We start from the raw sequence: 13,532 nt of genomic DNA on the forward strand, positions 1-13,532 counted from the left end.
GGACACAAAGGCTTTGTGCCCAGGAATCCCACAGGGCTCTGCTCTGTATCAGATCCTCCATGGTGACGGGGCACATACTTCTAGAAGTGCCTGTCTGCACCCTTTCAGGAGGCACAGCTGGTTCTGCCTGAGCTGCACACAGGGGAACCCAAGGCTCAGTGAGGAGCCAGAAGCAAGGACCCAAGACAGACCCTGGGGAAATAAAACACAAAAAACACCCTTTCTGCGAGGCCGGGCCACATTTCATAGGTTGGGCACCGATGATACGAGAGAATGCCCTCACGCCCGTTCACTACCACTGCCAGAGTCTGGCAGGATAGCCTCCCAGAGGAACTGGCGCCTCTGCTCCATCCCTTTCCCCCGGGAGGGCTGGGGGCCAGCAAAAGACACTTAGCAGGCACCGACCCTGGTTCAGAACACATATTTATGCGTGCCTACTCCGTGGTGGGCACTGGGTATCCTGCGATGAATCGGACTCTGCCCAAACTCCAGGGGCTGGGACACCGCTCGCCCATCTCTGTCACCCTCTGCCCTGACAGACCAGGAAGAGGTGGGAGGAGCTGAGGTTTGCACCCTACCCCGCCTTCCCGGGATCACCTCCAGAGCCCCGCCCCTTCGGGGAGTCCGGCCTGCGCCGCAAAGTAGGGGAAACTCTTTGCCGCAGAACAGCCCGCCTCCGTCTTTACGGCAAGTCGTATTTCACTCCTCTAATATGGCGTTCCCCATTTAGACAGCGGCTGTGGTTTCTACCATAGATGGACGTGGGCAGTGCTGGGTTGAGGGTGTTGTGTGTCTAACCCAGACTGCGGGATCTGCAGTTAAAGTTCGTTTCTGGTCACGACTCCAAAAACCCACCCTCCTCTTGAGGGTCAAGAATCGCCGCTTTTTTCTAGTTCCCGCAAGTTCCTCATCTGTCCCTGGCTTGTTCCCCGCGCCACCTCCGGACACCCTCAAGTCCCTGAAACCCTCAGACTTAAACTATGAGCCTTCGGCAGCTGCTTTTGCGCTTGCCCCGTTATCTTGGGGCCTCGGGTCCCCTGCGTGGCCCCCTCGATACCATCTCCTCGGTGATCTCCTGGCGTGGTCAGTCCTCCAGGTCCCCGGCCCAGTGGAGCCAAGTGGTGTCAGAGGCGGAGAAGATCGTGGGCTACCCCACCTCCTTCATGAGCCTCCGTTGCCTGCTGAGCGACGAGCTCAGCAACATCGCTATGCAGGTGCGGAAGCTGGTGGGGACTCAGCACCCTCTGCTTACCACAGCCAGGTGAGCTACACCTCCCTGACACACTCGCACCCACTCTGGTCCTTTTTCCTGGCCGATACACTTTTCCAGCCTCTCTCAGACTGACTGCCTGTTTATTTCTTTTTACTTAGTTTTCTCAGTATTCGGTATTGTGTCTTAGTCCACTCACCTTAACATACTTTTATTAAGATTTGCGATGTAAGAATGAGAACACGTGCGATTTCCGCGTTTTTGCTTCTTAGCTATTGAAGGTGAAGTTGCCTCGGTGATTTGTGGAAACATCGGGTAGGGATGTGGGTTTGAGTCACTTCCTAGAAATGGTCTTTTAAAAGTGGGATAGTTTTATTTTCGGTTCTGCATTATTCAGAAAGTCACCTCTAGAAAGAATGGGTTGGGGGGAGATAGGTCAAAAGTTAGGCAGTCATTTGCAACTTTTGTCTCAGGCTTGAAGCAGGAATTTATCCAGTCAGTATTCATTTTCCCTTGGGATTTTTATCACTTTATGCGGACTGCTACTGTGAAACTTGCTTTTAGGACTTGAAGGACCACAACATTTGGTTCCATTTTTAAAAAGTATTTCTAAGTATTTCCTCAGCATAGGAATATTCTTTACATAACTCTAGTACGATAAGCAACTTACTTGTCCCCTAGGGAACATTTGGCAATGTATGGAAATGTTACAACTGGGGCGTGCTACTGGTGTTTAATAGATAAGAGGCCAGAGATGTTATTAAACACCCTGCAGTGCCCAGGGCAACTCCCTACTGTGAAGAATTAGGTACACTAAAATGTCAGTAGTACCATTGTGGAGAAATCTTGGACAAAATTATCATTTTTCTTAAATGTTTTCTTAAAAAGCACAAACTTTTGAAATAATTGTAGGTTCACATGCAGTTGAAAGAAATGCTATAGAGAAGTCCAATGTATCCTTTGCAGTTTTGTCCCACAAGCAGGATGTTGACACTGATACATTTCCATCACTACAGGGATCTCTCATATTGCTCTTTTATAGCTACCCTTACTTCCCTTTCTCTTGCTTTAATTTTTTATGAGACATCTGCTATTTCTTTGTTACTATAAAAGTTACCAAATAGCAATACCGAATAGCGGTAGTAGAGAGATTTTATTTCTTGGGCATCATTCCCAGTTATCAGGAATGTCATTTGATGAGTAGGTTAAACTTGTTTTAAAGCTGGAATCTCCAGAGATTCTAGATGGTACACACTCAGAACACACAACATGTATCTTTTAAAGCTTAATAGTGAGAGGAATGAGCTTACCACCCAGTTGAAGAAATGTAACTTTGATCAATCCTGTTGAAGCTGTCTCTATTCACTGGTTTATCTCCCTGATTCCCCACTGAACTGAATTGTGTTTATTTTTCCTTTTTAAAGTTGCATGGGAGTTTTCTTTAATAGTTAATGTGTTTAATAATACTCATTTTTTAAATTTACAAATATTGTACTTTATTGCATGTAGTCCTTTGTGACTTGCTTTTTAAATTTGTCATTGTTTCTAAGATTTATCCCCCTTGTGTTAACTATACTTCGCTAGTTTTTCACTGATGTGTGAGATTCTACTATGTAAATACCATAGTCTTCTTTCGATCAGCATTTGGGTTGTTTGCAGTTTGTGGTGTTATGAAAAGTACTGCTGTGAATATCCTGAATGTGTCTTCTGGTGTACTTGTCTTGAGAGAATAAAGGAGTGTGTACACATGGTCAGCTTTAGGAGATAATAACAAATTGTTTTCCAAAGTGGTTATACCAGTTTACATTCTTACTAGCAGTGTCTGAGTTCAAGTTACTCTGTGTTCTCAGAACACATGAACCATGAAATGTCTTATTTTTTGCCAATCAAATAGTGGGTTTCTCTGTATGTGATGGGAATATGGTAGTGTTAGCAGTGGAGGAGGTGGTAGTACAGTGAGCCCTCCAGATCCGTGAGTTCACAACCACAGATTGAACCAGTTGTAGGTTGAAAATATTCAGGGGGGATATTTCAGAAAGTCCCCCTGAAACAAAACTTGAGTTTGCTGTGCACCAGCAACTATTTTTATAGTGCTGCTATTGTATACAACCATTTACATAGAATTGGCATTGTAAATAATCTAGAGATGATTTAAAGCATAGAGGAGGATGTGCCTTGGATTATACACAGATATTGTGAGAGACTTGAGAATCCTCAGATTTTGATATCCAGGGGGGTTTCTGAATCGAATCCCCTTGGACTACATATTACATTGTGCTCATGCATATTGTAGTGCATATTCTAAAGCATTGACATGAAAAGGGGAGAACTAGCAAAAGCCTTAGTAATGTGCGTATTCTGAGAATTGCAATTCATCTACTTGTCAGAGTATCAATTGGGGTCTTAGAGAAGACTCCTTCTGAGACCACCAGAGACACTCTAGATGAAAGGTCTGAAACTTTCCTGATTGTGGCCTCCCCTGCCTGCCTGTCCCTGATCTAATACAGTGAAAGAATTGGAGAAAGTTCCAGCAAAGCCATAGTAACATATGTGGATTACTTTATTTTGTAAGAAAAGAAGGAGTTAATCTGTATGTAGTTTTGTTACATGTTTAAATTCTTTTAACAGTCTAAACTCACAGGCAGTCAGTGAACAAAAAACTTTCTGGGAGCTGATCATGTATACATCTATTTCAGCAAAGAAGCAAGCATTTGATCCATAGGGTAGGCAGATTGTGATTATTGTAAATTATAGCTAAAAACATGGATTGAGTAGCTGTATTGTTTCGCATGCTGCACCTTACTTTGTTGACATCTTGTTGGCAAAGCATTGATAATTAAGACAGAGAGTGTCTCAGTATGCTAGCCAAAGGACACAAAGATCTCATATAGTTAATATAGAAGACCATAAAAAATTAGATTTGGTAAATTCTTTTACTTAGTTCCGTTTTACATTTTGAGATTCCATTATTTACTTATATTGATATTCTGATCCCTTGGGTCATTTTACTTTTTGAGTAGAAAAACATAGTGTATTAGGGATGAATCATACCTGATAGCCCTAAAATTTAGATGTACAGTGACATTTTTTGGCAAACAAGAGGAGAAAAGAAGGAAATCACCATAATTCATTATTCACTACCTTTTCTTTCTTCACGTAAGCTAGCTCATCAAGAAGAAGGGAAAGAGCCTAGAACTTAATTTTATAACAGTTTAATTGAGAAGTGAGATTAAATTTAAAATCTTAGTTTTCTGACTGTTGAGTTTTAACTTTCTCACTCAACTCTTTCACTTTCATCAAGAGGCTCTGTAGTTCTTCTTCACTTTCTGCCATAAGGGTGGTGTCATCTGCATATCTGAGGTTATTGATATTTCTCCCGGCAATCTTGATTCCAGCTTGTGCTTCATCTAGCCCAACATTTCTCATGATGTACTCTGCATATAAGTTAAATAAGCAGGGTGACAATATACAGCCTTGACATACTCCTTTCCCTATTTGGAACCAGTCTGTTGTTCCATGTCCAGTTCTAACTGTTGCTTCTTGACCTGCATACAGATTTCTCAGGAGGCAGGTCAGATGGTCTGGAATTCCCATCTCTTGAAGAATTTCCCACAGTTAGTTGTGATCCACGCAAGTCGAAGGCTTTGGCATAGTCAATAAAGCAGAAATAGGTGTTTTCTGGAACTTTCTTGCTTTTTCGATGATCCAGCAGATGTTGGCAATTTGATCTCTGATTCCTCTGCCTTTTCTAAATCCAGCTTGAACATCTGGAAGTTCTCGGTTCACGTACTGTTGAAGTCTGACTTGGAGAATTTTGAGCATTACTTTGCTAATGTGTGAGATGAGTGCAATTGTTCCATAGTTTGAACATTGTTTGGCATTGCCTTTCTTTGGGATTGGAGTGAAAACTGACCTTTTCCAGTCCTGTGGCCACTGCTGAGTTTTCCAAATTTGCTGGCATATTGAGTGTAGCGCTTTAACAGCATCATCTTTTGGGGCTTGAAATAGCTCAGCTAAAATAGTTGAAATAGAAACTTGAAATAGTTTAGTCAGTCAGTCATGTCCAAGTCTTTGCGACCCCATGGACTGCAGCATACCAGGCTTCCCTGTCCTTCACCATCTCCTGGAGTTTGCTCAAACTCATGTTCATTGAGTCAGTGATACCATCTAATCATCTCATCCTCTGTCACCCCCTTCTCCTCCTGCCTTCAGTCTTTTGCAGCATCAGAGTGAAAAGTGAAAGTGAAAGTCACTCAGTTGTGTCTGACTCTTTGTGACCCATGGACTATACAGGCCATGGAATTCTCTAGGCAAGAATACTGAAGTGGATCAAACCCAGGTCTCCGGCATTGCAGGTGGATTCTTTACCAGCTGAGCCACAAGGGAAGTCCAAGAGTACTGGAGTGGGTAGCCTATCCCTTCTCCAGCAGATCTTCCTGACCCAGGAATTGAACCATGATCTCCTGCATTGCAGGCAGATTCTTTACCAACTGACCCATCAGGGAAGCCCTTTCCAGCATCAGGGTCTTTTCCAATGAGTCAGTTCTTCACATCAGGTGGCCAGAGTATTGGAGCTTCAACTTCAGCATTGGTCCTTCAGTATTCAACCAGTGAATATTCAGGGTTGATTTCCTTTAGCATTGACTGGTTTGATCTCCTTGCAGTCTAAGGGACTCTCAAAAGTCTTCTCCACCACCACAGTTTGAACATTGCTGATGGGAATGTAAAAATGTTACAGCCACTCTGGGATACCTGACTTGCCTCTTGAGAAACCTGTATGTAGGTCAGGAAGCAACAGTTAGAACTGAACATGGAACAACAGACTGGTTCCAAATACGAAAAAGAGTACGTCAAGGCTGTCTACTGTCACCCTGCTTATTTAACTTACATGCAGAGTACATCATGAGAAACGCTGGGCTAGAAGAATCACAAGCTGGAAACAAGATTGCCAGGAGAAATATCAATAACCTCAGATATGCAGATGACACCACCCTTATGGCAGAAAGTGAAGAGGAACTAAAAAGCCTCTTCATGAAAGTGAAAGAGGAGAGTGAAAACATTGGCTTAAAGCTCAACATTTGAAAACTAAGATCATGGCATCTGGCCCCATCACTTCATGGCAGATAGATGGGGAAATAGTGGAAACAGTGTCAGACTTTTATTTTGGGGGCTCCAAAATCACTGCAGATGATAATTGCAGCCATGAAATTAAAATATGGTTGCTCCTTGGAAGGAAAGTTATGACCAACCTAGACAGCATATTTAAAAAGCAGAGACATTACGTTGCCAACAAAGGTCCGTCTAGTCAAGGCTATGGTTTGTCCAGTAGTCATGTATGGATGTGAGAGTTGGACTATAAAGAAAGCTGAGCCCCGAAGAATTGATGCTTTTGAACTGTGGTGTTGGAGAAGACTTGAGAGTCCCTTGGATTGCAAGGAGATCCAGCCAGTCCACTCTAAAGGAGATCAGTCCTGGGTGTTCATTGGAAGGACTGATGTTGAATCTGAAACTTCAATACTTTGGCCACGTGATGTGGAGAGCTGACTCATTTGAAAAGACCGGGATGCTAGGAAAGATTGAGGGCAGGAGGAGAAGGGGACAACAGAGGATGAGATGGTTGAATGGCATCACCGCCTCAATGGACGTGAGTTTGGGTAAACTCCAGGAGTTGGTGACGGACAGGGAGGCCTGGTGTGCTGCAGTTCATGGGGTCGCAAAGAGTCTGACACGACTGAGTGACAGGACTGAACTGACTCTGGAATACAGTTTGGCAGTTTTTTATTAAATTAAACATACATATAACATACAACCCAGTAATCACACTTGAGCATTTATTCCAGAGAAATAAACACTCACATCAAAACCTATATAGGAATGCTTATAGCAGCCTTATTTGTGACAGCTAAGAACTGGAAACAACCCATACCTCACTGAAGGGTCAATGGCTGAACAAACTGTGGTGCATCCATACAATGGAATAGTTGTTGTTTATTTGCTAGGTTGTTTCCAACTCTTTGTGACCCCATGGACTGTAGCCCTCCAGACTCCTCTGTTCATGGGATTTCCCAGGCAAGAATACTGGATTAGGTTGCCGTTTCCTTCTCTAGAGAATCTTCCTGACCAAAGAGATGGAACCCAGGTCTCCTGCCTTGCAGGCGGATTTTTTTAACCACTGAGCTACCTGGGAAGCCTTGGAACATCCTTATGGTGTTGTTGTACAGTCGCTAGGTCACATCCAGGTCTTTGTGACCCCGTGATCTGCAGCACACCAGTCTCCTCTGTCCTTTACTATCTCCCAGAGTTTGCTCAAATTCAGTGTCTATTGAGTTGATGATGCTATCTAACCATCTCATCTTTTGCCACTCTCTTCTCCTTTTGCCTTCAGCCTTTCCCATCATCAGGATCTTTTCCAGTGAGTAGGCTCTTTTCATCAGGTGGTGGAAGTATTGGAGCTTCAGCTTCAGCACCAGTCTTTCCAATGAATATTCAGCATTGATTTCCTTTAGGATTAACTGGTTTGATCTCCTTTCAGTCCAAGGGACTCTTAGCACGAGAATTTGAAAGTGTCAGTTCTTCAAACTATATATACAAGCACACAAATGAATGCAGGTTTTTAAAAAGTGCCAAAAATGGAATAAGGCCTGTAGTTTTGTTAATAATAATATACTGTTATTTTTTAAAATTTTAATTATTTATTTTTGGCTGCACTGGATCTTTGTTGCTGTTGCAGGTTTTTTCTAGTTACGTTGTGCAGAGTCTGCTGTCTAGTTGCAGTGAGCACGTAGGCTTCTCATTGTGGTGGTTTTCCCTGTTGTAGCGCACATGCTCTAGGGTGTGCAGGCTTCAGTAGTTGTGGTGCATGGGCTCAGTAGCTGGGGCTCACAGGCTTAGTGGAATATTTCCGTACCATGGATTGAACCCCTGTTCCCTACATTGGCAGGCAGATTCTTTACCACTGGACTATCAGGAAAGTCCCAGTGTTAATTTTTAGTTTTGGTATTATCCTACAGTTGTGTATGGAAGGAAGCTGGGTGAAAGATACATAAGGACTTTATATCCAGGAGTTCCGCATGTATGTGGATTCAGCCAACCATGGATCAAGAATATTTGGGGGAAGAAATTCCAGAAATTTCCAGAAAACAAAACTTGAATTTGCTAAGGCAGGCAACTTTTGATATAACATACATTGTATCTACTACTATTTACGTAATATTTCCATGGTATTAGGTATTGTAAGTAATCTGGAGATGATTTAATATAAACTAGAGGATGTGCATAGGTTATATGTAAATACTACACCATTTTATATAAGAGACCTGAGCAACACAAATTTTGAGGTCCTGTAACCAATCCCTCTCTGGATACCTAGTGAAGACTGTACTATTTTTACATCTTTCGGTGAGTCTATAATTATTTTGTTATTTTGAAAAGCTAAAAAAAAAATCACCTCTAACAGAGAATGAATGGATGGATGGATGGACGAACAAATGAACAAACAGTAAGTAACCTGCAGGACAGGAAGCTTACATGTATGTTTTAGCTTCATCTCTGTCAGTAGGTGTCAACAGTGTGACCTTAAGTAAGTTATTCCATCTCTGGGCTTTAATTTCCTAAGCAATGAAATAAGAAGTTTGACTAAATGATTTCCAAAGGTGTTGCCAATTCTGCCTAGTGGAAATTGGTATTGTAACTGAGCATGGTAGCTAAGGGAGCTGTCGTCACTTCTCAGGTAGGTAATGATGAGTAGATTGAATGCAGTGTGTAATACAAATTTATCATCCTTTTCCTACTGTTTAAAAATCCTGAAAGGTCAGGGAAAAAAATATTTTCTTAGACTCATAAATCTGACCTGAACTGACGTGAGATCGTTCATAGTCTTTCTTTATCCAACTTAATGTGAATATTCTTGCATTTTGCTACAGAAATATAAATTTGTTTGATTCCAGGGTGCTGCCACAGATTATTCTGGAGTGCTAGGTGAATTGCACCTTTGTAAACTCAGAAAAATGTTGAATTTTGAAAGACATTCAGTTTCTGGGACTTTGGGTGAGATAGTGGACCTGTCCAAGCCAGACAGTGGTATGCGGGGTGGAGGAGAAGTCCAGGTATGTGTGTGGATGAGTCATGTGGGAGAGGCTGAAGGTCATGACGGTGTATCAGTGTCCATCTTCTCCCAGTGTTGCCTGCACCCCATGGCCGTTGCCATCTTGCTGTTGTTGTTGCTTAGTCGCCCAGTCACGTCCAACTCTTTTGCAACCCCATGGATTGGGGTTATCTGGGCTAGAATACTGGAGTGAGTTGTCATTTCTTTTCTCCATGGGGTCTTCCCAACCCAGGGATCAAACCCACATCTCTTGCATGGCAGGCGGATTCTTTACCGCTGAACCACCAGGGAACTAAATGTAATTATCCATTTGTGCAAAATATACATTTTCATATATTTATTTAAAATTGTTTAATATTTATTTAATTTTTGGCTGTGCTGGGTCTTCATTGCTCACAGGTTTTTCCCTAGCTGTGCTGAGCAGGGGCTATTCTGTAGTTGCAGTGCCTGGACTTCTCATTGCAGTGGCTTCTCTTGTTGCAGAGCATGGGCTGTAGGGCACGTGGGCTCAGGAGTTGCAGCTCCCAGGCTCTGGGGCACAGGCTCAGTAGTTGTGGCGCACGAGCTTAGTTGCTCCAAGGCATGAGGGATCTTCCCTGATCAAGGATTGAACCCATGTCTCCTGCGTTGGCAGTTGGATTCTTTACCGCTGAGCCATCGGGGAAGCCCTATATTTTTCTTTTTAATCACTTAAATTTCCATAAATCGTATTATTTTTGAGTACTTCTAGCTTTTATGAATTCACTGCATATCCTATCTATTGTCAAGAACTTAAAGCTTTTAATAAACATGGAGGACACTTAATTGTTTGAAAGGTAATGAATAATATTTTTTTTATGTAGAATTGGTTAAATTTGTGTTGTTTAACATAGCTGATTCCATTGTGCAATATGGCTTTGTTTTCATTGATTACCCTTGACAGATTTGACTCTTAGGATAAAATTTTTGTTTAAATATTTTGTCTTTTTACTGTTGCCTGGAGAAAACTGTGGTCTGTATTTCAGGTTTAGATAGATGGGATCAATTTGGTATGCCTCTAATGGAGACAAAATATGACATTTAGTCCCTCTCTTAGAGGGTGTTGATACCTTGGTAGAGACTTTTTGTTCCTGAGTTTACTGCAGTTTCTTATTACCTCAAAAACCTTATTAGTCTTTTCTGCATGGTAAAATTCTCCAGAGTTCTTTGAATTTATTATTGTATATTTAATTTTAGTCTCGTCCATGTTTATGAAAGACCCTTTCTAGACTCAGTTCTGTAATTACTGTACTGAAAGCCTACCTTACTTATGAAGGACTTTTTCTTGGATGACTTGGAGAAAATTATAAATTTTAATTCATTCCACAAATATTTGAGGTGCTCTTGGCATGGATATACAAACAAGAATAAGACATAGTTGCTGCCCTTCAGGAATTCATGAGAGGCAGTATAGTGAGCACGAGCTCTGAAATCAGACTATCCTGACTCTGCCCCTACCAAGGTATGGGATCTCAGGAGATTTACTTAACCTCTCTGTGCCTTGGTTTCCTCATTTGTAAAATGAGGATAATAATGGTACATATTAATATGTCTTAGAGTTTTATGAAGAGTAAATGGGCAAATATAGAAGAGTACTTGGAACATAAAAAGTAGTCACATTTTAGCAGTTATGCTTATTATTAGAAAGTTTTTTTAGCTGGGAGGCATGCAGATAGAGGATATTGAGATAAATTCTGTAGTATGTATGAGCAATATGCAGAGGGAAAACAATCTCTAGAGAAAACTGAAGACTTCCAAAGTTGAGATGACATATGAGTTGGGACATGTTGGATGAGAAGGAAATAACTAAGGCTGGAAAAAAAAAAAAGACATGAGAAGTTGCCTAGCAAAGTGTAGGGAAGTAGTAGTTAGGTGTACGCTGAACATGTGTACAGGCATGTTGATGGATGAGGCAAAAAGAATAGATTGGAAATGTCTGCTTCTTCTAAGATAGGATAACATGCTGCAAACAAGTAGGAAACTGGATAAAAAATATGAACAACTGTATTCTGCTTAGGGTACAGGGAGCACAAACTTGTGATCCCTGTGAGTGAGAAAACAAATGAGGTGAGACTAGGATCACTGTAACTTTCTGCTGAGAGGTGCATTCCAAACAGCAGCACAGAGAGAGGCAACTTCAGCAGAGGATGCTGGCACTGCTGAATTGAAGAGATGGATCAGATTTGGGGGAGGCTGAGGCAGCTGGAAATGTGGGACAGAATGCAGAAGAGGAGAGAGCATGCGCAGAAGGGCTCCAGAAATCTCAGGTGCCCACTTGAGTCTGTTGCTGAAAACTGAGCAGCGCACACACAGGAGGAAGCTCGCTGAGGCTGGAGCGCTGTAAAGCTGCATAACCCTCAGAGTTCTTGGGGAACTGGGAGACATTGACTGGACAGTGTGGAAAGAACTCTTGGATCAGCTGGACACTCTAGAGAACCCAGAAAAATTATGCCTTAGTAATGGGACAAGGAAGTATTCTTAATGCCTACTAATTAATGTTAGCTCAGAGCTAGTAGGTAAAAATCCTCAAGAGGATTGGGTATTTTCCTTTTGCCAACTCTCTATTATCTGGGTAATGACCAGAGATGCATTTGGGCAAAAAAATCTTCCAGAAGGGATTTGGCCTCTTATCCAAGAACCGAGGGTCTTAGATTTGACTGAGAGGCCGGGACTGTCTATAGTAGGTCAGATATAGGTCTGACCTATAGGTCAGATAGTAGGTCTCAGATAGGTCTCTGTTCACTAGACCTGGAGTTATTTGTTTTTGATTATTTAAATCAAAACAGATCTTAGTGAGATGGCTGTTGGTTTGAATTCTTGGGTCTGATCAATTGAATATAGACAGGGATTTCTGCCTATCACAACAAAACCTGAGAATTACCTAGTATTCCCAATATCCACCTTGCTGCCTCTAAGAGTCACCATGCCCCCTTTGCTTCTGGCAGTTAACTACTTCCACTAGATCCAACCTTTCCTGGGCTACTACCATCACTTTCTGAGTCCAGGGAGTCCATTTCATTTGTAGTCTCTCCTACCTAAATCCTTAGCCCTTTCTAGAAGCCACTAAAGTGATTAGTAATGATTGTGGGATACCCTTCACTAATCTTTTTCTTGTGTCAAGAATGAAGATGTTACCGAATTGCAAGTCTGTGTGCCTAATGCACAGTGAAGCCAATCAGTACAAAAACATTAGAGTTTGGAACAGAGAAAGGTTTTATCACAGGTTCCTAGAGAGAGGTGATGGGTGTCTCATGCCCTAAGAATCCCAAGGTTAGTGAAAGCTTTCAGAAAAGCAAAAGGTGACAGATGGGCGTGGTTAGCTGTTGCAGACTTGGTGCCAGATCCTTTGCTCTTGAGGTCAGGTAATGATGTTGTCTTGAAATCTCTACCAAACGAATGTTATTCTCTGTCTCGATAAAAAAGGGCAAGGTTCAAGGCACAACTTTAATTCTCTGAGGTCCCAGTCCTGGCTAAGAGGAGCAGATCTCAGTTGGCAGCTCTCTCAGGGCCAAGTCCCCAGACACCGCCCATCCATAGCCAGGCTCCCACACCTTCCTAGTTGTCATCTCTAAGGGAGCCAGGCACCCAACCCCACTGGCCCTCAGTCTCCTCAGGCTCCCCAAGTCAGGGAGACCAGGTCTCATGGCCTGCAACCCAGGCAGACAACTGCTGCTATTACGTCTCAGAGACAGGGATGGGGGAGAGGTTCACTGTTGCCTCAAGGCCTGGGCCAAGACAGTCAAGGGCCTTAATCAGGGCTCTGGACCCTGCAGGATGTAGTCCCCAATCTATTCCCTGGGTCCTCCAGCTCACCCACTGGCCCAAGGTTGGGTGAGCTGGAGGGCCTCCAGGAGAAGGCCTAAATCTTCCTCTTACCTCACTCTCTACCTGATGACTGTTACACCACTGACTGTTGGCTGAATCACGTCTCTAATATCCCTCATTGACAGTTACTTGTGGGCAGGGCCTACTGTGGCACTGACCAGTAGCTGAGCAGGACAACCAACAGTTGCTCATGGACAGGTGTTTGCTTGTGGGCAGGGCCCTGAGGACCGACCAGTGGTTGAGCAAGACCTGTTGCCTAGTAACGGGGTGTTCCTAATGAGGCACAGCAATGGGTGCTTGCTAAGGGCTGGGCTTATTCTGCTCTTTTACAGAGAGAGTCTTCTGGGCCCAGTCAGGAGACCCGGTAAAAGCAGT

At 42.8% G+C, this 13,532-nt stretch overlaps 1 protein-coding gene across 8 annotated transcripts in view; it reads left to right on the forward strand.

Annotated features, from left to right (window-relative positions):
• The first annotated feature begins 701 nt into the window (after positions 1-701).
• Positions 702-13,532, forward strand: part of PDSS2 (decaprenyl diphosphate synthase subunit 2) — a 311,640-nt gene continuing 298,809 nt past the window's right edge. For all 8 annotated transcript variants that reach the window (XM_060419521.1, XM_060419518.1, XM_060419519.1 and 5 more), the window contains exon 1: positions 702-1,261. In XM_060419521.1, the coding sequence (XP_060275504.1) occupies positions 981-1,261 (281 nt within the window). In that variant the 5' untranslated portion in view covers positions 702-980. The remainder of the gene's footprint in view (positions 1,262-13,532) is intronic.

This window comes from Ovis aries, chromosome 8 (genome assembly GCF_016772045.2).
Source record: "Ovis aries strain OAR_USU_Benz2616 breed Rambouillet chromosome 8, ARS-UI_Ramb_v3.0, whole genome shotgun sequence".
Lineage (NCBI taxonomy): Eukaryota > Metazoa > Chordata > Mammalia > Artiodactyla > Bovidae > Ovis > Ovis aries.